The 25840-nt window shown below is 34.3% G+C and overlaps 1 protein-coding gene across 1 annotated transcript in view; it reads left to right on the top strand.

The window, feature by feature from the left end:
* The first annotated feature begins 543 nt into the window (after window positions 1–543).
* Window positions 544–25840, top strand: part of THEMIS (thymocyte selection associated) — a 341081-nt gene continuing 315784 nt past the window's right edge. Inside the window, exon 1 of the mRNA XM_068984949.1 lies at window positions 544–634. Coding sequence (XP_068841050.1) covers window positions 544–634 — 91 coding nt within the window. The remainder of the gene's footprint in view (window positions 635–25840) is intronic.

Raw genomic sequence — 25840 nt, 5'->3', positions numbered from 1 at the left:
TAACCTAATTTTGTATAAAAGCCCTGAGAGTATGCAAATAAGGCACAGAGCCAAACTTTAGAAGTGAAGTGAAGAGATAAAGAATTGATACAGTGCCCTTTTTAAGATTATACTATAGTCCTGAATTCCTGTTCTTTCCTGATTGACAAGCCACAAACAACTCTGACCTCAAACAGCCTGGCCCCTGCTGAAGATGCACACCTGGACCAGCAGCAGATGAACACAGCTACTTGCCAATTCTCATTTTTTTGGCAATGTCTGTTCAGACATGCTCACCACACCCCCATCCTGTTCTACTTCAATGTTAGAAGGAAATGAAGCCACAATGAGAACTAAAAAGAGCTGTAACACCTTTTATCCCCTGCCTGCCTCTTTCCTCCCTTCTCACTCCCCTCCCCACATAGAGTTACTCCACCCCACAGGCTCCGGCGTGACATCCCTGATAAAGGAATGATGAGCTGGGACTGTAGCTGCAGACAAGTGACGCTCAGAAGCCAAAAGCTTCTGTAAGTACCAGGTCAGCACAAGATCCAAGCCAAAGCAATGGCATTGTCCCTGGAAGAATTCATCCACTCCCTTGACCTCAGGACCCTCCCCAGGGTCCTAGAAATCCAGTCAGGCTTCTATTTTGAAGGTAAGCACCTTCCTATCTCTTGATTGGCTAGAATATGCTCATAAAGAATATACTGTTAGGAATTTTAGTGCAATTTTTTTTAAACAAAGAATATATGAGTTGTGTTAAAGGAAAGGTCATTATCAGAGAAAGTAATTGAGAAATTGTCGAGACTTAATAGTGTAGAAGAAGGGAGAAACTGGATAAGACTCTGGTGTAGATAGGGGCTAGGAATCGAGTGAAGATTCTTGAACTTTTTGTAGGGCTTTAAATAGTTCAACATAAATTATTCCTGCCTTTCCTTTGAAATCGGCTGTAATCCAAGTGAAAAGTTATCTGTGTCTATGTTTCTAGAACATAAAATACAGTTTTTTTGTTTTTGTTTTTGTTTTTTTTTTTAAAAAAAGCTATTAAAAGCACAGCATTTAGGAAGAAAATTTCACCAAAATCTTTAGTTCAGTTCAGTTCAGTCGCTCAGTCGTCTCCGACTCTTTGCAACCCCATGAATCGTAGCACGCCAGGCCTCCCTGTCCATCACCAACTCCCGGAGTTCACTCAGACTCACGTCCATCGAGTCCGTGATGCCATCCAGCCATCTCATCCTCTGTCGTCCCCTTCTCCTCCTGCCACCAATCCCTCCCAGCGTCAGAGTCTTTTCCAATAACTCAACTCTTTGCATGAGGTGGCCAAAGTACTGGAGTTTCAGCTTTAGCATCATTCCCTCCAAAGAAATCCCAGGGCTGATCTCCTTCAGAATGGACTGCCTATGTCAATGCTTCTCTCCCTCTTTCTCTAGTGGTCTAACTTCTAATTTCTTTAATAATGGCATTCATATTTAAAGGTATAGAAGTTAACATCTACTAAATACAAGATAATTTTTATAGAATCTATGTCAGAGTTCTAAAGTCAGAGTTCAACTAAGGCTGTTGAGTAAGTTAGTGTGCTTTGGTGTGACTTACTGTATGTATTACTTCAGAAAAAGCATCAAGAACTTACAACATGTATAATACATACCCTCAATTTTTTTAAGCAGTGGTTTGAATATATGTAAGACAGACTCATTTTCTGGGGAAATATACATTTCTGGTTCCAAGGGTGGTAGAATTGAGCCAGTAGTACAAGTAGGTCCAGAAAAAGCACTAGGAAGATAAAAAAACTGTTGGTAGGCAAATCTTTCCCATTTATAGACAAAATGATTTTTTAGATATTATATTTTGAAATAAAAAAGATTGATGAATGTCAGACCCAGTTCACACACACACAAACACACACATGCACACCTGTGAGTCTGTGCTCTAGAGTCTGGGAGCTGCAGCTACTGACACCAGAGTGCTCTCCGTGCTCCACAACAAGAGAAGCCACCACAGTGAGAAGCTCTTGCTCTGCTTCTAGAGAGTAGCAGCCACTCATCGTAACTAGAGAAAGCCCGCAGGCAGCAATGAAGACCCAGCACAGCCAAAAATAAATAAATAAACCAAAATCACTTTATAGGAGAGATTAAGTTAACCTCTTGAAGTAGTACAGAGTGACTTTTACTAAGACTGTATGATTTATAATAGAATAGGATGAGTGAACGTGGGCTTCCCAGGTGGCACAGTGGTAAAGAATCCACCTGCAGTGTAGGAGATGCGGCAGACACGGGTTTGATGCCTGAGTCAGGAAGATCCCCTGGAATAGGAAGTGGCAGCCCCCTCCAGTATGCTTACCCATGAACAGAGAAACCTGGTGGACTACAGTCCATGGGGTCACAAAGAGTCAGATGTGACTGAGCAACTGAGCACGCATGCACAGGCAATGAATCGGTGTAGGCAGCCGTCAGCTTTAGTATAGACCATTTTGTTTATTTCTTTTGTAAATTGGTTATTTTGAAGCAGACCCTATTTTTCCATATATATAATGTTGTGGAATGTATCTTTGTTCCTAAGCTGTCCCCAAGTCATTTTTTTGGTGTCATGGTTTGTGCTTTTAAGATTTCACATTAGGAAGTTCTTCTTCATGTTTCATTTACAAAGATATTTTCCTATGTTATTTTAAATCAACTTTACAGCTTTATATTTCATATTTAAATTTTAAGCTATGCCATGAAGTGCAGAGGAATCCAATTTTAGTTTTTTTTCCATATAGTAACCACAATTTTCCAGCATCATTTATAAGCTAGCTATCCTTTTCCCTCTGATATGTGTTGCTGTCTTTAAGTTATATGCTCATAACTGGATTGGTTTGTCTCTTAAATATCCCTTCTGTTCATTAGTCTGTGTTTTCTCAATTGTGTTCAAGCATTGTTTTTGTAACTATGGCTTTGGCATAAACATAGTTCACATATAAACCAATCTTTTTGCTCCTTTTGTAGCTATTCACAGACCTTTCAAACATGTCTTTAAATAAATCAATTGATTACTTTAAAAATTCAACTGGAATTTGTATTAGAGTATGTTGATTTTATAGATTAACTTGGGAAGAATTGAAATTTTTGCTTTAAATCTTGCAAAAGAACATACTCTCTCCATGTGTTCAGACTATCTTCATCTTTTAATACTTTACTATTATGTTATACTTCACTTAAGAGAAAAAAGCATACATCTTGATGAATTTTCACAAATTAAATATATACGTGTAACCACCATCATGGTCAAGAAATAGAAAATTACAAGTATTTTGAAAGTTACATCTTGTGCTCTTTCTCAATCATTATCTACCATCTTCCCAAGAAGTAACCCTTATCAGACTTTTGCTCATTTATGAACTTTATATTAATGAAACATTATAATAGTATCCTTTTATGTTTGGCATATATGTTCAACATTATCTTTGTAAAATTAATCCATGCTGTTCTATATAGGCTATTCATTCCAGTGTGTGTAATATTCCAGTAGATGAACATATTGCAGTTTATTTATCCATTCCACTACTAATAGGCATTTGAATTATTTCCAGTTTGAAGATGTCTGTTAACGTTGTCACGAACATTCTTATTTATGTGTGTTTACATGTGTATAATATTCAATTGTGTATATAAATGAATGGAATTGCCACATCTCACAGGATGCATATGTTTATTTTGGGTAGGTAATGGACAACAAGTTTCTTAAGTGGTTATACTACTTTACCTTCTACCAGAAGAACATGAGATTTCTAATTAATCCATATTCTTGATAACACTTGATATCAGTCTTTTTAAGATAATTGAGATTTAGATATAATATCATATATTTTCAAGTGTACAAAATAATTCATTATTTGTACATATAGCAAAATGATCACCACTATAAATCTAGTTAACATTTATTACCACACATAATTACAGTTTTTCTTTTTCTTGTGATGGGAACTTTTAAAATTTACTTTCTTAGCAACTTTCAGAGTCTGGTTCTCTCCTGACAAGACTAGGATTTAATTTGTAAGTGATAAGGCATTTTAAAAAAAATCTCCCTGATGATTAAAAATGAAGCCAAATTTGAGAACTAGTATTGTGAAACTAGTTGTCCCAATTTTTTTTATTAGCAGTTCATTGGTTTATAGAGAATTGTCATGATTTTTAAATGAAGTCCTCTTCTGAACCATGAACTTAGTTTATCTGTCTAGTTATATCTATAGATATCTTTTTACCATTGTCAATAACATTTAATAATTTTTATTTGTGAAGTTCTTACACTTCTATTCCAGATTTATTCTTAGTTATCTGATTGATTTTTAAAATTCCATTATAAGTGGTGTCTTTTGAAGTTTTCATTTTTTCTTTGTGTGTTTGAATTCTAAGAATATATCTTTAGATTATTTTAGATTTGTTGTATACATATTTATGTTTTCTATAAATGTTTATAGGTTTTTATTCTTTCCAATGATTGTACTTTATTTTCCTTCAGTTAAGTATTAGCTAGTGTTTTTCTATCAATAGTATAATATCAAATAAGAGTAATGATGAAGGCCCTCATTTCACTCACCTCACAACCATAGAGAGAAACTTTTAATAATTTATCATTAAATATAATGTTTGCTTTAATTTAAACAAGTTTCTAGTTTTCTACCAGTTTTTTAAGTCATAAAGGTATGTTTATTTATCAAACTGTTAAATAACTTTTGTGATGATAATATGATTTTTTTACATTGATTTAAAAAAATCTTAAGTCATTTATTTGTGGAATAAGATCAGTTTGGTTATACAGCACTGAATTCAGTTTATTAGTTTTAAAGAACTTTTGTATTTTTTTAGGGTATGAAATTGGCTTATAATTTTAATCTTGTATGACATCCTACCCAGGTTTTTGTATTGAGATATGTTGAGCTTATAGAATTTCTTGGGTAGAGTCTTTTTTTCTTCTTCTAAAGACATTATATAAATTAGATGTAATTTCTTATTTAAATATTTAGTAAAATTACAAATAAAGCCATTCTGAGCTGGGATTTCTAATGTAGATATGTTTTTTGATTATGACCAGTTTTTTAAATAGTAAGGTCTTTACATTCATTAACATAGTTTATCTCTCATTAAAAAACAAACAAACCAAAAATTCATCTTTCTGATCATGTATCAGAATTAAAAAAAAAAATGTCTCCGTAGAGATCCTGTGTATTCTAAAGCTAGTTCCTAGAATGCAGACCCATGCACACGTTATATTGCTATATTGACTGATACCATACTTCCTCTGTTCTCCCTGGTTACTACTAAAGTGGAAATATAAATACATATTACTACGATACTGATGAACTTATTAATTCTAACAATTTATTTTTTATTTCTCTGACTTTCCTAAATATTGATATCATTAGAAAACATCGAGCTGTGTCTCTTCCCTAATATGTTTTGCAACTGTTCATTTTTCCTTATCTTGACAGTGTAGTCCAGAGCCTCCAGTACTGTGTTAAAAAATGAGAATTCTGAATTATAAAGAAAATGTGGTTAAAATTCCTTCATTAAATACAATATTCTAGAACTGGTGTTTAGTCATCACTAAATTAAGGAAGTTCCTATCTATTTCTTGATTTCTAGGTGGTTTGGTTTCTTTAGTCTGCTAATGAAATTACCTTTAAAAGATTTTTCAAATTGAAGAATCTTTTTATATAGTATTTATAATAATATGTACTAACATTTGAAATACAAAATAGGAGTTTGATATATTTAAAGATTTTTGCATTTGATCACAACTGATATGAGCTAATAGACTCATTTATAATTTTAGATTCAAGGTAACACTAGCTTTCTAAAATTAACTACATAGATTTTGTTGTTAACTTTTTCTTGAGGTATTTGAAAAGAGAGAAATGTGCCTTAAACTCTTTAATTTGGTAGAATTCTCTTATAAGAATAACTGGATGTGAAAATTTGCGGTGGGAATTCAGAATTTGGTTTGGTAAAATCCTCTGTTGTTTTGCTTCTCTCCTTGATTTCTGACTCTATTATTTTCTCATGTCCTTTGCTCTCTTGCTCCTTTTCTGGCTTCCTGGTATAAATCACAGTCATTTAAAAAACATTTCTTGCTTCTTGGTATGTATGCTTAAACCTATATTTTTCTCTAGATACTTCTTTCTTTCCCATACATTTTGCCTTGTAATATTTTCACTTTTACTCAGTTCTGAGTACATGTTTTTCCTTTTAAATCAAATGGCTATTTATTTTCTGATAACATAAAATTGTCTTTAGCTGTTCTTTGCTTTTAATTACTGGTTTTATTGTATGTTGTTAGAGAACAGTAGTCTATATTGTATTATATTACTGTTTCTTTGAAATTGATTCAGGCTTCCTTTATGACATGAAACGTGAAACATCAAGTGAGTCTCAGCATGGACTAGCTTATATAAAATACAATAACACATTATCAGGCATTGTTCAAAAGGCTAGAATCATGGAAGAGAGTGGGGAAGCCGCTCTCTTATATTCCAGTGGCTGCAACAAATGACAAACAACTGACAGATTTGATATATACACAAGTACCATGAAGAACTAAATAAGTAGAGAGCAGAACAAGAGGGGAAGGAGATGATCTTTTGCTAGGGCAATCAGGGCAGATAGCTTTGCGGAGATTATATTTGAGCAGAGGCCAGAATAAACTGAGGAAATGAGTCTTGCATATTTCTGGAAGAACACTTCTGCTGAGGACAGAGCAAGTGCAAACCATATAACAGATCTCTTCATCTAATTAAGAAGCAAAAAGGAGACAAGTGAGGATAAAGCAGGGCAATTGAGGGGAAATAGTGGAAATGAGGCTGAGGACATGGGGATGCACAAATTTTGTAGGCCTTAAAAGCCATGTAATACATAATTTGCTACAGAGTGGGGCTGGGGAAGTGAGTGGGGACCAGTAAGATAAAATGATCAGTGAAGTTTTCTCTAAAGAGCTGATTTAGTAGCAGAGACCTGAATGCTGAGAAGGAATCAGACAAGAAAATATCCTGGAGGTGAGGGTTCCAAACAGAGTGAATGGCTAGACCAAAAGGGGCTTAGCCTGTTTGAAGGAGAGAAAAATATCCTTGTACCTCAAACATATAAGACAGAACAGAGAGGAAAGTCATATGAGAAAGAGATTCAAGGAATGGGCAGGAGCATTTCAAGGAGTTCAGATTTTATAACTGGTAATGACCAGTTCGCAGCAGGAGATTGACAGGACTTGCTCACCATTTTAGGTGGAACTGCACAGGCTTTTGTGGGGCAAAACTGGGTTGAGACACTTTAGGACTGCAGAAGAGAGTTCATGTTACCTTGATTCAGTTGGATGAGAAATGACCAATTTAGTGCATACTTTGGAAGTAGAAATGTCAGGACTTGCTAATAGATTTGATATGGGTGTGAGGTAGGAGAAGACTGAATGATGCATGGGAGGACTTTGACCTAAACCATTAGATAGATGTTTGTACCTTTGACAGAGTTGTGAAGACCTTGGCAGGGTAGAGGTTTGATGGAGAAAGCAAAAGCTCTGTTTTGGACATGTTAAATCTGTTATTCACTCAAATGGAAATTTCAAGTAGACAATTGAAAAAAATAAATTTTGACCACAGAATGAAATAATGACTGGAATGCTCCATCCATGAGCTAATTGATCAGGGCTTTATTCAAACACAAACCTTGTTGGCTAAAAACAAACAAAAAATGAGCACATACCTTAAAATATCAATTTCTTTATTGTTATTTATGGTAATTCTAAAGCATACATAGTAATAAAAATTGTAAGAGGATAAAGATGAAATTAATAATGTTTTAAACAATTTAAATATTTTATTAATAATAAACATTGTTATATTAACTATTATTGAACATTATTGAAAGTACTAAATATTTCCATTATTGAATACTTCAGTGTTCGGAAAAATGTTGATTTAATACCATGTGATAGGGTGATTCAAAGACATAGCTGTAATGTATTTATTTCAGTGCTTGTTTTAAATAATAGCCCTTAAAGATACCTTGTAAAGGTCCGGTATACAGCATGTACACGCCATATAAAATATACATTTAAGGAAGATTTATCATTAATGTTGGCGGCCATCAATCCATATGTGAAATAATTTTCTTCATAAATCTGATTTTGGCAGTTTCTTTAGACAACAATTGTATGTAGCTGATGACAAGTTCATACTAGGAATAGAAGTGTCACTCTGTCATTTTCTTCTTGATAGGTTCTACAATTTTCAGTTCTGAAATGTCTTTGTAGGCATCTTACAAAGTTATTGTCTATTTTGTGGAGAGTGGAAAATGGATTATAATAATTCTTAACTTGATCTGTATAAAATCCATTATATGGAAGTATTGCAAGGAAATGAATGAATGAAGACAATTGTTTTAATTCACATTTTTGGAATTCTGAAACTGTCTCAATATATTGTGAACTATACATGTCATGTGACCATCTGGTATAGGAATAAATTTTTTATAATTAAATACTAATAGAGTTTAAAATTAAATTTTAGAAAATCTTTAAATATTAGTATAGTTTTAACTTTATTTTTTATATAAACATTAATACAAATTGAAGCTCTAATATTTTATTCTTTTATCTGCCTTCTCATAATAATAATTATCATAGATTTTTCTCTTTACATTTTGAGTACATCATAGAATTGGACTTCCTGACTCTTTTGTGACCATAGGACATGGGGCTTGCATTAGCCAATGTAATGACAGCAGAAGTAAGATGTATCATTTTGAACAGATGCTTCAAGAACCAGTTCATAATTTAACATATTTTGTCCTGGTAGATCATGTCAAAATGAAGCCTTCAAGTCTGGATCTCTAAGTAACTATAATTATTAGAGACTCTGCCCTCACTCATTTGAACTGGACACATAGTGAAATGAGAAGTATACCTTTACTATTTAAATCTCTGAGAATTTGAAGTTGTTATCTCAGCGTGTGTGTGTGTGTGTGTGTGTGTGTGTGTGTGTGCGTGCGCGCTCACGTGCATGCGCACGCACATGCGTGCTCATTCATGTCCAACTCTTTGTGACTCTACGGACTGTAGCCCACCAATCTCTTCTGTCCATGGGATTTTCTTTGCAAAAATACTGGAGCGGTTTGCCATTTCCTCCTCCAGCGAATCTTCCTTACTCAGGTATCAAACCCACATTTCCGGTGACTCCTGAATTGGCAGATGGATTCTTTACCACTGAGCCACCTGGGAAGCCCTATTTCAACATAATACTTTCCTTACCGATACAAGTTATATTCATTATAGCTAGAACTGCATTTATTACCAACTAAAAAAAAACCTAGATATTAGACAAACTCTGGAGAGAGTCATACAATCCCAGGAAAGTTATTTGATAATAATGTTACCACATATTTATGGAAAAGTGAGTTCACCATTCGTATTCAGGAAATATTTGTTGCTTGACTATTCTGCATATTGCTAATATTACCATTTATCACTGATTACTTCATATATGTAACCAGTTTGATGTTGACTTAAAATTTTGGCAAAAACAAAGTTTGTTTCTATTACAATTTTGCTTAATTAACTGGATGTTGAAAAATGATTTTTCTCTATAGAAATAATATGTGCACATGGCTAGAAAACTGGAAAATGTAGAAGCATAAATATTCAATAATTTAATCAAATATAAAGAAATATGATTAACATTTTGATGCATTAACTTCTAATTTTTATAAAAGTATTAATTAACTTTTAAAAGGAAAAAAATTTACACCAATTTCTCCCCCATGCTTTATCCAGAATATCACCACTCACTGTGACCTCCATCTACCCCCTTGGTGGTTTCAAATCATCATAACATATTGCAAAGATTATCAAAATAGCCACCTAATTGGTCTCCCTACTTCTCTTTCACTCTTGAAGTCTATTCTCATAGCATCCAGAGTCATGCTTATAAGTGGTATGTCAGATTGTGCTGCTTCTCTGTTAAAAAACCTCCAATGGCTCTCCCAGTTTTTCTCAAAATAAGGACCTTCCAATGGGTAATAGGCCTTTAATTTTCTCTCTTTACTCTTAGTATTGCTCTGACTTTATTGTTTACAGATCTTTTCCTTCTAACCCCATTGACCTCCTCACTGTTCCTCAAACTTGAGGATATGCTCCTGCCTTAAAACTTTGCTCCCACTTTTTCCTTGAGTCAGCAAGCCCTTCAACCAGATGTCAACTTGTGAGGCTTATCTGACCACCCTATTTATTAAGGCAAAATTTTTGTTCCCTCTTCCCTATATATCCTATACTCACTATTAAATTCCTCATTGTTTTGGAATCAAAACACTATCTTTTTCTTAGATATCATGTAGGTTATTATTTATTGTTTATTTTTGTATCTTTTCCCATTAGATTTTTCTTACAGTTTAAATGAGGTATTAATTTTTTAAACCATAAATTTCATCCCTTATAGCTATACAATTCAATGATTTTTAGTAAATTTATAGAGTTGTGCAACCACCACCAATATTAGACCATTTCCATCACCCCAAAGCAGTCCCTTGAGCTATTCGCCAATCATTATTGCTTACATTTCCAGCCCCAGGCAACCACTGCTCTCCCTTCTGTCTATAAATTTGCCTTTCCTATACATTTCATATAAAATAAATCATACAGTATGTCTTGTTTTGAAACTAACATTTTACTTAGCTTAATGTTTTCAAGGTTCATCTATGTTGTAGCATATATTACTATTCTGGTGTGTTTTTTGTTGCTAAATAGTTTTTTGTATATGGATATACCACATTTTGTTTATTCAACACCAAAGGCCATTTGTATTATCTCCCTTTTGGAGATAATATGAATAATGTACCATTTTAATTTCTCATTTACAATAAATTTGGATTCCAGTTTCTACAAATCCTTGCTAAAACCTGTGTATCTTTTGTTGTATAATCAATGGTATCTCACTGTAATTTTAATTTCATTTCCTTAATGACAAGTGATGTTGAGCATTTTTGCCTGTACTTAGTAGCAATTTATTTGCCTTTTTTTGAAATAGCATCTCTTCAATTTTTTTGGCCTTTGTCCTCTTGTTATTGAGCTGTAAGACTTATCTCTGTATTTTGGATATTTGATTTGCAAATATTTTCAGATATATAATTGAAAATATTTTCTTCTGTTCTATGGCTTGTCTTCATTTCCATAATATTATCTTTTGAAACAAAAAGATTTTAAATTTATATAGTCAAGATGTGTCATACGTTTTTTTATCATGTAACCTAACCCAAAGTTACAAAAATTTCCCCCTATTTTGCCTTGGGGGTCCACCAGATCACTCCTGGTCTTGCTGATTTTCTAGAAATACAGAACTCAGAGAAGCTGTTAAACTGTTACGGTTTACCACAGAGAACAAAGAAAAACTAAAGCCAGTAAAGAAAAAGGCATATATACAGCAGGGTCTATGAGAAAACAAATTGCCAGTTATCCTCTCTCAGTGAAGATATGTGGATAATGTTTAATGCTCCTAGCAATGATGTGTCACAATAAGGACAAATTATTTCCAGTTAGGGGAGCTCATCTGTGCCTTTGTATCCAAGGTTTTTATTGGAGCAGTTACACAAGCATGAAGCATGATTTGTGTGACTGACTTCAACTACTGGGTCTCCAGACCCTCAAGTGGTGCTGTGTGGCCCAGGACCCCAAATGAACCACAAAGGGCATTCACCATAAATCACATTGTTAGCATAAACTATCTGGTGTGGCCCAAGATCCCAGATACACAAAAACACTTATCTGACAGGATATTCCGAGGGCTCAGATGTTTTCTCTCCAGAGCCAGTTAAGGGGTAGTCCTTTCTTTGATAAGTGCAGGGTTTGAGCACCCTAAGTAATAGTTAACCCATTACTGCACAGTTTTATTTTTTTATACACAAGTTTTACCTCTTATCTCTAGTTCTAAGATCCATTTGTCCTAGCTAGAATTTTCTAAAGCCTTAATTCCAAGTAACTTAAGAATTAATCAACTCTCTACACAGTTATGAAACATGCTGGAGATGACTCAGGTACAACAAGCTCTCTCAGGCTGAGAGAGGTGAAGGAGTTAACCTAACAAATATCTGGTGAATGGCTTTCCAAGTTGCGAGAATATCTTTAGTGAAGTATTATGGTGAGAGTGTGCTGGTGTACTTCAGAAAAAGTGAGAAACCACTAAGGCTAGAAGGAGGAGGAGTGAACAGAAATGATATCAGAGGGGAAATAGTGCAGAACCATATGCAGTCCTTTTGAATATTATAAGAGTTTTACTTTTAGAATTGGGAACGTGGAGGTACCGATCTAAATTAGCAAAAGCAACTAAAACAATGCAAGGACTCCTCTCATCACTTTGAATATAGATTCTATTAGCCATTTCTTCTGTTTACCAAAATGAATATTGATGAAAGAACACATACATTTGCAGAAGTGAGAGCATAGTTTTGCTTAAATAAGCCCATAAATATAATGTTCAAAAGTGTTTTTTATAGCAATTTTTAAATACCATGAAAATGTTTTCCCTCTTGGGGAAAGTAAGATTTAGAGGAGGTAAGATTTTTAAATATTGTGTTTTGAATATATTAAATATATTTCTTTTTCCTGCCAAAATATGTTAAAATTATGGAAATTAGTCCTTAAATTGTATCTGCCTCCCTGCATTTCTTCTCTCTATCCTTCCTTCTATAAAATGAAGAGTATGATTCTTGTCCTCAAGGACCCTTTAGGCAGTAAAAGAAGATGGATTTAAAAAAAATCAATACATGTGCTATATTGTGAAATGTATTTTAATAAACTGTTTTGAGAACACTAAGAATTTACCACCCAAAAAGCTTACCAAGAGGTGATGATACTTTTCTGCAGCCTATATAGAAAATGAGCAAATAAGAAAATTTCAGAATGAGAAAAAAATCTTTAGATCATTATACAAGTTTGAAAATTCAAAATATGATCCAAGAACAGCTCAGAGAATAATAGATGATCAGGTTATTTGTGGTCATATTTTAAGTTTCTTCTGAGCTATAATAAGGATATTGAATTTATGCTATAGTCAATAGTAACTTGTAAAAGGATATTATTTTTATATCTGATTATAAAAGTAAATCATGTTGATTATAAATTTGAAAATTGTAGAAAAAGCTAAAGAATTTCTGAGATTTTAAGGCAAAAAACCCCTCAGATGAGTAGATTAGACATGTATTCCAGTAGAGGTTTACTACATGAATATGAGACAAACAGCAAGGAGCTAATAGCAGCTACAAATAGAAAAGACAGGATCTGTGGTCTTTTTGGGTCGAACATTCTGAACTTCACAGTTTATGAGCTGTGAGCAAGAGGGTGGTGTTGATGACAGATCAGAGGTTTCTGAACTAAGGAAACATGGTTGGTGATAAAAATATTTCTTGAAAGACTTGCCACAAGAGCAGCAGTTGTTTTGGAGATGGAGGCATGATTCAGTTACATTCCAATGAGCAAGAGCTCCTGTAGGACATTCAGATGCAGATGAACGTTAGCCCACCAAAAATGCATGTCTGAAGTAAAAAGAGTAGTAGGCTTACAAGATTTAATAGGTCAGAATTGTAAGTGGGTGAAAGAAGCCTTGTTATTTCAGGATTGCCTTGTAGTGCATGCATCAGGTCAGAAATACATGGATCGCAAAGAGCAACGTGGAAAGTATGGATAGAGGAAGAGCTGGTCAAGCTAACAAAGAATAAAGGGAAAAAAGTCTCTGTTGAAGGAGAAATAGGAGAAAGTGGGCTGGTTGGTCAATCAAAATAAATGAACATAAAGCATTAGAATGAAAGTGTCAGAGATAACATTTGCTATCAGCACATAGTTTATGATAGATTATTGACCATGATAGCTCTATATACTGAAGGATTATTATGGGATGGGTATCTTTGTATATAGATTTGGGTGTGTAAGCATATGTAATGAGTGCATAAATATATTTTGCATATGTATGTGTATACATAAATATATGTGAATATATCTAATACAATACATATGATTAAATAATACTTTATTCTCATCTATACACAAATTTAGTACATGTATGCATATATATTCAATCTTATTAAATATTTTATATTTATAAGTACATTTAATCCTTGGTGTTATCTGCTGAAATTATTATTATTATTTCCATTTTCAAGTCACCTATTTGCCTATTTGCCCCAGAAATAAAACTTGTGAAGTTTATTCTTGCTCTACCTACCTGAAGAATTTATGATATTCTGTAGTGAATCCTGTTTTTATAAAATCATCAACATTTTTAGAAATTTTATAACTATTTACTGTTTGACTATACAATTGGGTTACAAACAAACACAAGAAATAGCTTGGATTAGATACACGTTTGTTTTGTCTTTTAGGGCTTCTTCGGTGGCTCAGTGGTAAAGAACCTGCCTATCAGTGGGGGAGACAAGAGATGTGGGTACAATCCCTGGGCTGGAAAGATACCCTTCAAGAGGCCAGGGCATCTCATTCCAGTATTCTTGCCTGGATAATCCCATGGTCAGAGGAGCCTAGTGGGCTACTGTTCATGGGATCACAAAGAGACAGACATGACTGAAGTGATTGAGTATGCACAAGCATGCACATTCTACTACCGATTACAATTTCAATTTAATAAGTATGATAAAAATTAACTTGAACTGGTTAAATGTATTGAATAATGATACACAGTGAATTATGAACTATATGAACATGACTTTCATTAATTTGACACATGTATGAGTTCATATAGCAAAAAAATGTGCCTATTTTAATGCCAACATAATTCTTTTATGGCTAATTGACTTTAACTTTTTTAAGGTTTAATTTAATCAGCTAGGGATATGGTAGTAAAACCAGGGAAAATTTGAAAATTATAGCATTGTATTCAACTTGTGTTTATTTGTATTTCATAAGTTTTAAATATTAGGGCAAAAGAAAACTTTTTTTTCACTTTTTAATATGAGTTCACAATATTGATATTGGTTTATACAGACTCAAGAGAAATAAAATTGTGTAAAGGCTAATGAAATATGTCCTGTCACATATTGAAAAAATAATTTCAGTTAAATGAAAACAGAGCACCAGTATTTCTCTACATGAGCTTATATTCATAATAATGTATTAAAGATGAACATTACATTTCTAAAGAAGAATTTTCTAAATATTTACAACATATTCACAGGTTTAAAACTGCTCTTGATTCAGGAAGACCTAAGTTCGCAGACGGTGAAAGTTGAACACTTTCAATATCTAAACTTTACAACTCATGTAAAACTTATTATATTCCAATATTTGAAATTGATAATATGATTAATTAGACAACTATAAATTTGCTCTGTTTGTGTCAGTGTCATATAGTTGGACACTTAAATGACTATCAAATAGAATTTGGCAAACCTGAGCATTCAATTTTATTTGAAAAATGTTGATTTGGTAATTTACAAAATTTACACTCATTAAAGCACAATATTATTTGAAATGATGTTAAATGTTTTCCTATAAAAACCTTGGAATTGTATTTTATCTAACTCTTTAACACTTCAGCTACTGTATATTTTAACTCTTAGGTTGGTTCTAGGTCATACACTACAGATCAATGAATTACCCTTTTAGTGTAATTAAACATTACATTTAAAAAAACAAAATCAAAATATTTGAAAATATAAAAGAATTTTTAAAGTGTGTGGCATTTTTGTGTTTGTACTTGAATGGAACACATTTTTTCCCTAAAACTTAGCTCAAGCAGAACTTATTTTAGGAAAAAGTCCTAAAATAGTAACATTAAAAATAAGCAAAAGAAACTCAGGTAGGAGTAATATCAAAAGCTATAGAGGAAAATAACTGTCAGGAAGATTTTTGTATTTAACTTCAGTGGAAATGTCCCAAAATGTGGACATTTTTATACAATGGTACACACTGTTCACATCTACTGTAGAATATTCATACTTTAAAAATTCAACTTATTTGTTAAATGCCAAGCTTGACTCTGCAATATAAAGATGAAAAAATGGAAAGCTAGCATAAGTTTTCACATATACTCATATAGAGATTATTCATATGCTTCCTTCATTTTATAAGTATAAAGAAGTGACTAAGCAATAAATTAAGTAAAAATTGTGTTTCTTATTGGCTTCTAGGTTTTCAAATACTGTGAAATGGAAGTTTTGTTTAAGGTTATTAATTACCAAATTCCTTTGAATAAATACAAATTATTCATCAATTATTTAACATTGAAAAACATTTTCTAAAGAAAATGAAAAAGCTTTGGCCTTATGTGTAGTAGTTTATACTTTTGTATACTATGATACCAGCAAATTTTTTTAGGCCCTGCTAAATAACTGGAGAGTAAGCACTGAGAATGGGAGATAAGGTAATTTCAAGTAAGGTGTTAAAAATTCTAAAAAATCATTTTTAGAAATGTCTATCTTTGATGCAATATTTAAGGTCTGAATTTTAAAAATTGCACTTTAGTTGGGGCATCTACTTTGTTCTGCTTCTAATAAATATTTGAAACCATTATATGTTTTTAAAGCAGATTTTAGCAAAAGCCATAAGATGAAATTTACTTAAATGAAACAAAATTTTTCACATGAAATAATATTTTTAAATGGCAAGGACATTATTTGAAAATTTTGTTGTTATTTTAATGAAAAATCATTTACTAGGAAATGGGGAAGGTTTTTACTAATCTATATAATGAAATTAATGTTCTGATTTTCCGTTTTACTCTAGGTTAGAAGGGTTGGGTTTAGTGATTCAGCACTTAATGTCAGTTAAGGAAAGAACACCTGCCCCATGAACGATGTGTAAATTCTAACCACAGACCAAAAGGCATTTCTTTTTTTACTTCTTTATTGACATCAGGAAAAGCCTAAAACATATGTAAAATATTTTTTCGCAGAGCTTGTGAAATCAAATCTTGAGTTTTTAATTAACTGTTCATTATCAGAGGCCACTCTGATTTTGAATATTACTAACATAGTTATTGATTTAAATATATCCCAATTTAAATTTAGTGCATGTATTTATTCCAGTAATTTAAGGAAAAAAAAGCAATCATTTAGCATGTTCAGAGAGATTATAGAAACTTGACAGTAATGACAATTTGAACTTGTTTTAAAACAGATATATGCTGGAACTTCCTCCACTTTCCCTCCCTGCCTGCCTCCCTTCCATTCTCCTTTGCACTTCAGTCAGATGAGACTGGATACATTTACTGATACTCTTGGACAGCAGTGTACTTGGAATAGCAGTTTTGCGCTGTAGTAAAACAGAGAGGGACTGGTATAAAATAAAACCCACTGCGATCAAGATTTTCACTCAAAGAAAATACAGATAATAGAGAGGATAATAATAGAGATGACACCTGAAAAAATTCCAGGTCAACTGTATACGCATCGAATGCTCAAAAAAAAAAAAAATCAAGATTAGGAGGTGTCTGTGACCCTAGTGACCCGGGCTGTGAGCTGGCACCGGGGTGGGTGTAAATCAGGGCTGCCGAAGGGTTAATGCGCGCACAGCTCCTGTTGATAGGAAGGAAAAAATGCCGAGGTAGAGCCGGCCTGGAGAGGGAGAGTTGTAAATCCTGAAATACAAGCTTAGCAGAGGCGTCGGACAGGAAACAGGGCAGCTCCGGGTTTGAAAAGGCAACCGCAGGCTGTGCGGTTTGCGATGCTGCCGCCCCACTCCAGTGGCTTCGGCCTGGTCTCTCTCAGTGCATCAGAGTCGCGATAGCAGAAGCAGATGCTGACAGCCCCAAGGATCCTTTTTTTTTTTTTTTTAATCTCGCTTAACCCTGCCTTCTTGGAATTTGTCCATTAATTCTAGTAAATCTACACTTTTTAGAATAAGACAGTATTCCAAATCAACAAAATTAACCTCCTCCTTTTAGAGGGGCAGACTTGTCCACAAAGTCTGTGAAATTATTCCATTCACTGATTGTTAATGAAGACAGAAGTAAAACTTTCTTTTTCCAATAACAGGATCAACAATTTTCTTTCTTAATGATACTTAACAAAGGAAAACAAACAAATAAATGATTAAATCTCCAAGAATATCCATTGATTCAGCTAATACTCTGAATGACTGGTAATACCTGGCAGTATGCTGAATTTGCAGTAACAAAGCTCATTAAATCACTATTAGCTCTCCCTAAGAAGTCAAGACTCCTCATGAAGTCAGACACAACAGCTACAGAAGTGTGTCCTGTCCAGCTCTACACTAACAAATGCTTGCAATTATGTGGTCACTCCTGGACTGGTATATGATGGAGTTTTGATCAACTGCTGATTAGAACATTGGAATTTTCTGATAATATACCTAAGAAAACATTTTTTGTATAGAAATAACATTATTTTGAAGAAGATTTTTAAAAATAGGACTGAGTAAATTACTTCTTATTGCAACACACTTGAAATGAGTGCTTTCAACCACTGAAGATAGAAGTAAGTATGGAATTTTTGATTTCTGCTGTTAAGAACATTCTCTTCTTACTTGGAACAATAAGCCTTTCATTTATCAGTTCTCATACTGATAGATGCCATTCACCTGACAGGTGACCTGCAACATTGTATTTTTACTGTTGGGCTCCATGCTAGTTGGTTTTCTAATTCAGATTTCTTTTGAAAAGAAAACAGAATTATTCAAGGGAGTATCATGTTTTAAAAACCCACAAGCTCAATGCTCAGCAAAATTTAGCAGCTTTCATTTGTTGAAATAAGCCCACGGTGTTGTTAATTTCATTCTATTTATTAAGAGTGTGTGTGCTTGGTTACTCAGTCACATCTGACTCTGCCACCCCATGGACTGTAGCCCGCCAGGCTCCTCTGTGCATGAGATTTCCCAGGCAAGAATGCTAGAGTGGGTTGCAGTTTCCTCCTCCAGGGGATCTTCCTGACCCAAGAATCGAACCTGTCTCCTTCATTGGCAGGTTACCAATGCACCACCTGGGAATCCCATTTATTAAGAGTAACTGATAAAAAAAAGGCCATGCTAAACTTTCCGGAGAAAATGACTTTAGTTTCAAACTGACTGAGAATTGATGTCATTGGTCACCTTTACTAGGTTATATTTTGTAGATGTTGATAGACTTCAGTCCTTGGAAGCATATAATGAAATGAGAATTTCATTTCTCATAAAATGAAATTTTATCAAATGTAGAATGTTTATTTGCAAACAGATGTCAAAATACTTATATGACCTGTGTGTCAGCTTGATGTAGTCTAAACTATTTGTCTTTTTAAATACTCTGACAGCACCTTCCATGAAAGGCTCATTAGAAACTTCTGCAGCAATATTCCAGCTATTCTGGTTAGATGACAAAGTTGCTTGGCCAAACCAGGATTGTGAAGCCCAGGACCTATATTGGGCTCACTTAATTATACCCTTTGAGAGAAGAGGAGCCTGTGTTACATTTGAGACTAATTTTGAACACCACTCATTTTTGGCTCAGATGATAAAGCATCTACCTGCAATGCAGGATACCTGGGTTCAATCCCTGGGTCAGGAAGATCCCCTGGAGAAGGGAATGGCTATCACTCCAGTATTCTAGCCTAGAGAATTCCATGGACAGGGGAGCCTGGTGGGCCATAGTCCATGGGGTGGCAAAGAGTCAAACACAAACTGAGTGACTAAAACTTTCACTACCAATAAAGCCATCTTAATATTAATATCCATTATTCTAATTAAAAAAAAAAACTGTGTTAAAAGGAGATAAATGTAGATGACACTTGTGGGAGTTGCTTTGAGAGTATGAGCTTCTGATTAATTTTGGAGGGGGTTAACTAGTTTATACTTGGGTTCTATATTTCTGATTAGTGTACTTCAAATACAGACATTTTTTTAACCCTTACCCAGGACTATAGGTTAAACATATTGGACAGAGACGTGTGTATCTCATTGTCTGTGTTGAAGTATATTAAGTAATGGCATTAAATATTTGTCTTTGCACGTGTCCTAGATACTCTATTCTTGCTCTCAGTGGAGGAGATCTATCCAGAGTTGCTTGTGTCTTGTTTTCATTCTTGTAGTTTTAACTAGCTCCCAAATTTGGATCATTTCCCAGGTTGATGTACTTACTGATTTTCTTTTACTTTTTTCCATGATTTGTAACAGTATCTCTCAAACCTAAGTAAACTTTGGAATATACTAGGGAACTTTAAAAAAACAAAAACATATTCCTGGATTCTACCCTGGAAAATCTGATTTAGAATTTTTGGAGTAAGCCCTAGAATCTATATTTTAAAGTGTTCTCCAGTTAATTCTGGTGCAGCCTGCTGCCAAGCAGTTGTTCAAGAGGAGCTAGAGAGGACTATCGCTGCTTAAGTACGACCATTTGATGGCAGAAAAATATATTAGGAAGTGAGCATGGTGTTTCCTTTCCAGTTTTTCCACATTTTAATTCACCAGCTTTCTCTTAGTGCCCCAGCATTGTGGTCTGGAAGTCACTTTGGCCACATTGTTCTATTTTTGTTTCACCAGTTTGTGGAGGGCAATTTCAATATTTGTGGCTGCCAGTCTATTCTGGCTCTCCTCACTGAATACTTAATGGCATCCGGTAACTTCTCCTTGCCTCTCCTGTCTTGCTCTTGCTCCTAAGAGCAAGCAGCCCTTAGGAGAACTTTCTTAGGAACATAGCAATATATTGCCTACAGTACAAATCCACTCTTCATACGTTCTCTTCAACCGATTTGTATTTTGTAATTAGATTATCTTGGAAAGACATTGCTGCTTCTGCTGCTAAGTCGCTTCAGTTGTGTCCGACTCTTACTAGATGCCATATAATTCTTTTAAGTAAAGTGAAAATCGCTCAGTTGTGTCCGACTCTTTGCGACCCCATGGTCTATACAGTCCATGGCATTCTCCAGGCCAGAATACTGGAGTGGGTAGCCGGTCCCTTCTCCAGGGGATCTTCCCAACCCAGGGATCGAACCCAGGCCTCCCATATTGCAGGCGGATTCTTTACCAGTTGAGCCACAAGGGAAGCCCATATAATTCTTTAATACGTATTAATTTGTTTAAATCTGAAAAGTGCTATTTTAACTTTCTGGAATGCCTATCCCTTAATATTAATAACCAACCTTCCAGATTGACCCCATTTGGCCATAATCATACATCACCTATTACATATGTAAGAGATTATACTTTTAGTTGTTTGCTGCTGACTTCATTAGCATAAGAGGACAATCAAGATGATACAAGGACACCCAAATTACACAAGTTCTGAAGCACTTTACCAGTAGCAGAACCTAGGCTCTCATATAAGCTTTTTTTTTCCCTTCCAAAATGTGCTACTGTTCAATACAGTGGCCACTAGCCATTCTGTGGCAATTTAAATTAAATACGTTTTTAAATTGAGTTCCTCAGTTACATAGAAGTTGCACTGCACCACAGTTACATTAGTTACATTTGAAGCGCTTCTGAGCCCTTTGTGGCCCTTGGCTGCAGTACAGGGCAGCTCAAATTATATATCCATTTTTGCAGAAAGTTTGAATGGACAATGCTACTCTAGAGTCCCTCTGGGACCCTCTGGGTGTCCAAAAGGTAGGAAGAAACTCACATTTTTTCCAGTATCAATGTAACCCACCGCCTCTATTGCTGTTATCATGACTCTCCTAAGGACTTACTGCAGTTAGGGGTTATTCATTTTTCTCAGGCTCCTTCTACTGCTTCCCTTTGTCTTCCTATGTTCCTGTGCTTGACTGAGGCTTTCTTAGTCTGTCACTGATGTGATAAGTTGCACTGCACCGCAGGTATGATACACACACACACACACACACACACACACACATATGTTTAAATTAAACCCTTTATTTGAGATGACTATGGGCCTGTGAAATTGCAGTAATAATACAGAGAAATCCCATGTAACCTTCATCTGGTTTCTAACGGTTGTAACACATTACAAAACTACAGTGCATCTCAGCCAGGATATTGGCATTGATACAGTGAAGGTGCAGAGCATTTCTGCCATCATGTCACTCATGTGGCCTTTTTATAGCCACACCCACTTCCTTCCCACTCCCCCATCTCTTACTTAACCCCCTTTAACCATTATTCTGTTCAGCATTTTGATAATATTTTCATTTCAAAAGTGTTATGTAAAGAGAAACATGCAGCATATAACCTTTTGGAACTGACCTTTTCACTCAGCATAATTCTCTGAAGATTAATACAGATTTTTGGATGAATTAATAGTTCATTTTTTACTGCTTGGGGGTATCCGTAGTATGGATGTACCACAATTTATTTATCTATTGACATGTTAAAGGATATTTGGTGTGTTTCCAGTTGGGGGCTATTATAAATAAAGTTGCTGCAAACACTCGTAGACAGGATTTTATGTGAAAATAATTTTTTCTATTTCTCTGGGATTAATGCCCAAGAGTGAAATACTGGTAGTTGCATGCTTAGTTATGTTTTTAAGAAACTGTCAAAATGTGTTTTCATGTGACTCTACCATTTTATATTCTCTTCCAACAATGTACAAGTATTTCAGCTTTTCTGCATCCTCACCAGCATTTGTTGTTGTAATTTTTTTTATTTTAGCTATTTTGAGAAGTATGTAGTGATTCTCATTGTGCTTTTAATTTGCACTCAGTAATGGCTAACAATGTGCTCATCTGGCATCTGTGTTTCTTCCTCAGTGAAATGATTGCACATGTCTTTTGCCCATTTTCTAATGGGATTGTTTGATTTTTTACTATTTGATTTAATTCTCTGTAAATTCTATATACATGGATTGCAAATATTTTCTTCGAATCTGTAGCTTGTCTTTTCATCTTTTTCACATTGGCTTTTACATAGAGTTCTTTTTATTAAAATTATTTTGAATGTGTGTTAAATTTTGTCAAATGCTTTTTCTACATCAATTTATTTGGTCATATGCTTTTTCTTCTCTAGCCTAATTTAATGTAGAAGATTGCACTGATTGGTTTTGAACATATGAACTAACCTTGTATCTTTGGGATTAACCACACTTAGTTATGATATATAGTTTTTAAATATATTGCTGTATTCTATCAGCTAAAATTTTGTGAATGATTTTTTTGGTCTATATTGGTAGAATTATTGGTCTGCAGTTTTCTTTCTTGTGATGTCTGTCTGATTTTGGTAGTATTAGAATCATAAAGTAAATTGGTACATATTCTCTCTTCTCCTTTCTGAAAGAGATTGTATAGAATTGGTGAAAATACTTCCTTTTAGGTTTGATAGAATTCTGTAGTGAAACAACCAGGGGCTGGAGTTTTCTTTTATAGGACTTTGTAATTATTAATCAATTATCAGAATAAAGAACTGAAACAATTATCTATTTTGTATTGGGTGAGTTGTGGTATATTGTGGTTTTTGAGGAACTGGTTCATTTCACATTAGTTGTTGAATTACGTAGGTTAAGTTGTTTGTAGGATTCTCTTTTTTTCCTTTTTGCCATCTGGAGGGTCTGCAGTGATTATCTTCTCATTTATTCTTCTTATTTGTAAAGTGTATCTTCTTTCTTTTTCAGAGTTTCTAATGGTTGTAATCGTTATTGATCTTTTCAAGGAATCATCTTTGTTTCATTGATTTTTCTCTATATATTATTTTCTTTCCAAGTTTTAAATGAAAAGGCTTAGAATATTTACTTGAGACTTTTCTCTTTTTAAATATCCTCATTTAGTAATATACATTTTCCCCTCTGTACTTCCTTATCTTTGTCAAAATTTGTGGTTGCAATTGTTGCAATTTTCTTTAGGCCTACAGATTATTTGGAGGTATGGCATTAGGTTTTTAAGTGTTTGGAGAGTTTATGTTATCTTTCTGTTATTTATTTTTAGTTTAATTCATTGTAATTAAAGAATAGTATGATTCAGTTCTTTAAATTTGTTGAGGCTTGTTTCATGGTTCAGGATATCTCAGAATGGATGGGGACTTGAAATCAACGTGTATTTGTTGTATTGGTTATCATCTTCTATAAAAGTTGATTAGATTCTGTTGTTTAGATTCCTTGCTCTTCTATATCCTTACTGATATCTAATGTTTTATCAGTAGTGGAGTGATGGATGTTGAAGTCTCCAACTATAATTGTGGATTTGTCTATTTGTCCTTTCAGTTGAATCAGTTATTATTGACATATTTTGTAGCTCCATTGTTTGATAGATACATATTTAAGATTGCTGAATTTTCTTGGTATATTGACCCTTTTATCATTATGTAATATATATCCCTGTGCATAGCAATTTTCTTCAATCTGAAGTGTACTGTATTGGATGTTAATATAGCTCCTCCTGCTTTCCTTTGATACATTTTTGCATCATATATCTTTTTCCATCCATTTTCTTTCAGCCTGTCTATATTGTTATATTTGAAGTAAGTAGTTTGTAGATAGCATATTTTGGGGTCATTTTTTTTTTATTGCACTCTATCAATCTCTTTTAATTGATGTATTTAGACTATTTACATTTAATGTAACTATTGTTATGTCAAAGCTCAAGTCTGTGATATATTTAGTTTTCTGTTAGGTTTCTGATTTTTATTTCTCCAACAGGGGAAGAGGTGCATTGCCTCGTTATTGCTAGGTGGGGTTAGAAGGCCAGGTTCTCCTTTCAGCCTCTTTTGGCACCCAAAGGAGAAGGGCTCCTTCTTACTGCTGGTCATAGTGTGACTACTAACTCCTCATGAGTTTTTCACTGATACCACTCTTGATAAGAGGGATAATAGTGCCTCATTACTCTTGTGAGTAATGGTCTTTTGTGGTGAGGTGGTGCCTCGTGGAAATCCTGATACTCCACTGACATCTTCTGATTTCACTGCAGGAAGGGAAGGGGGAGGAGAAAGTGTACCTCAGTATGGCTGGGTAGTGTTGGAAGCCTAGACTCCTCACTTGGTTTCCCTGACAGAAAATGGGAATTCATTACTGTCGCACAAAGACGTAAGTCCCTTCTCTCAACTCTGCCTTTTCTGACACCGCCTCAGCAAAGGGTGGGTGAACGTCTTACTACACTCATTGAGGGTGCAATTCTAATAACTCTACCCAGCCCTTTCTGGTGTAGGTGGTTGTGATACTAACCATTTTTCTGTGGTGTTTGGCTTGAGTAGAGTGATCATTGTTAAAAAGTTTTCTGTTTTACTAGGCTGTTCCTTTCCTGACTTTTTGGCTAGAGAGAACAGAATTTATTGGAGTTTTTTGTCTGTACCCATTGGCATTTCTAGGTTGCCAGCATCTTTAGTTGCAAGTCTGGAGTATATGAGGTTAGGAAAATGTATGTCTACTTCATCTTTCCGGAAACAGAAGTCGCAGCTGAAGCTTCTTTTAATAAGACGTTACTATAAACTTGAGATAAATACTCCTAGGATTCAATAAATATTTGTTAAATGGTCTTATAAATATAGTACAGATGTCCTATTCATGGAGCCCAATCCCAGGCCAAGATGTTTTCTTTCATAGTAATTATCTTTTTGTAATCTTATATTTGTATTGTTCTTTGATTAATGCCTTTTATTTCAGTATATTAAATATTTCATGAAGGTTAAGATCACATATCATTTGGTCACCATTATATCAGTAGTACTTATCATAATTACTTTGCTTGGCACATAGTATGTATTCAGTTAATTTGTTGATTAAATTAATGTGGAACCACAGATACAGAGGGCTGACTGTATAGTATAGGCAGATTTTCAGCCTATACTATAGGTAAGGTTTGGAAGGTAAGCACCCTAACTGCAGCAATGTTCAAGAGTCAACTGTATTTGTTTGGATGGGGTAAACAGACAAGGTAACTTTCAACCAGGGCCAGCAGCCAAAGCCACTAGTCGTCCCAGACCTATCTTAGTTGATCACCTCAAGGAAGACAAATTTTAATATGTTGGAGTG

The sequence above is a fragment of the Capricornis sumatraensis genome, chromosome 13 (genome assembly GCF_032405125.1).
Source record: "Capricornis sumatraensis isolate serow.1 chromosome 13, serow.2, whole genome shotgun sequence".
NCBI lineage: Eukaryota > Metazoa > Chordata > Mammalia > Artiodactyla > Bovidae > Capricornis > Capricornis sumatraensis.
The sequence above is the reverse complement of the archived record's forward strand: the minus strand, read 5'-3'. Positions and strand labels throughout refer to the sequence as shown.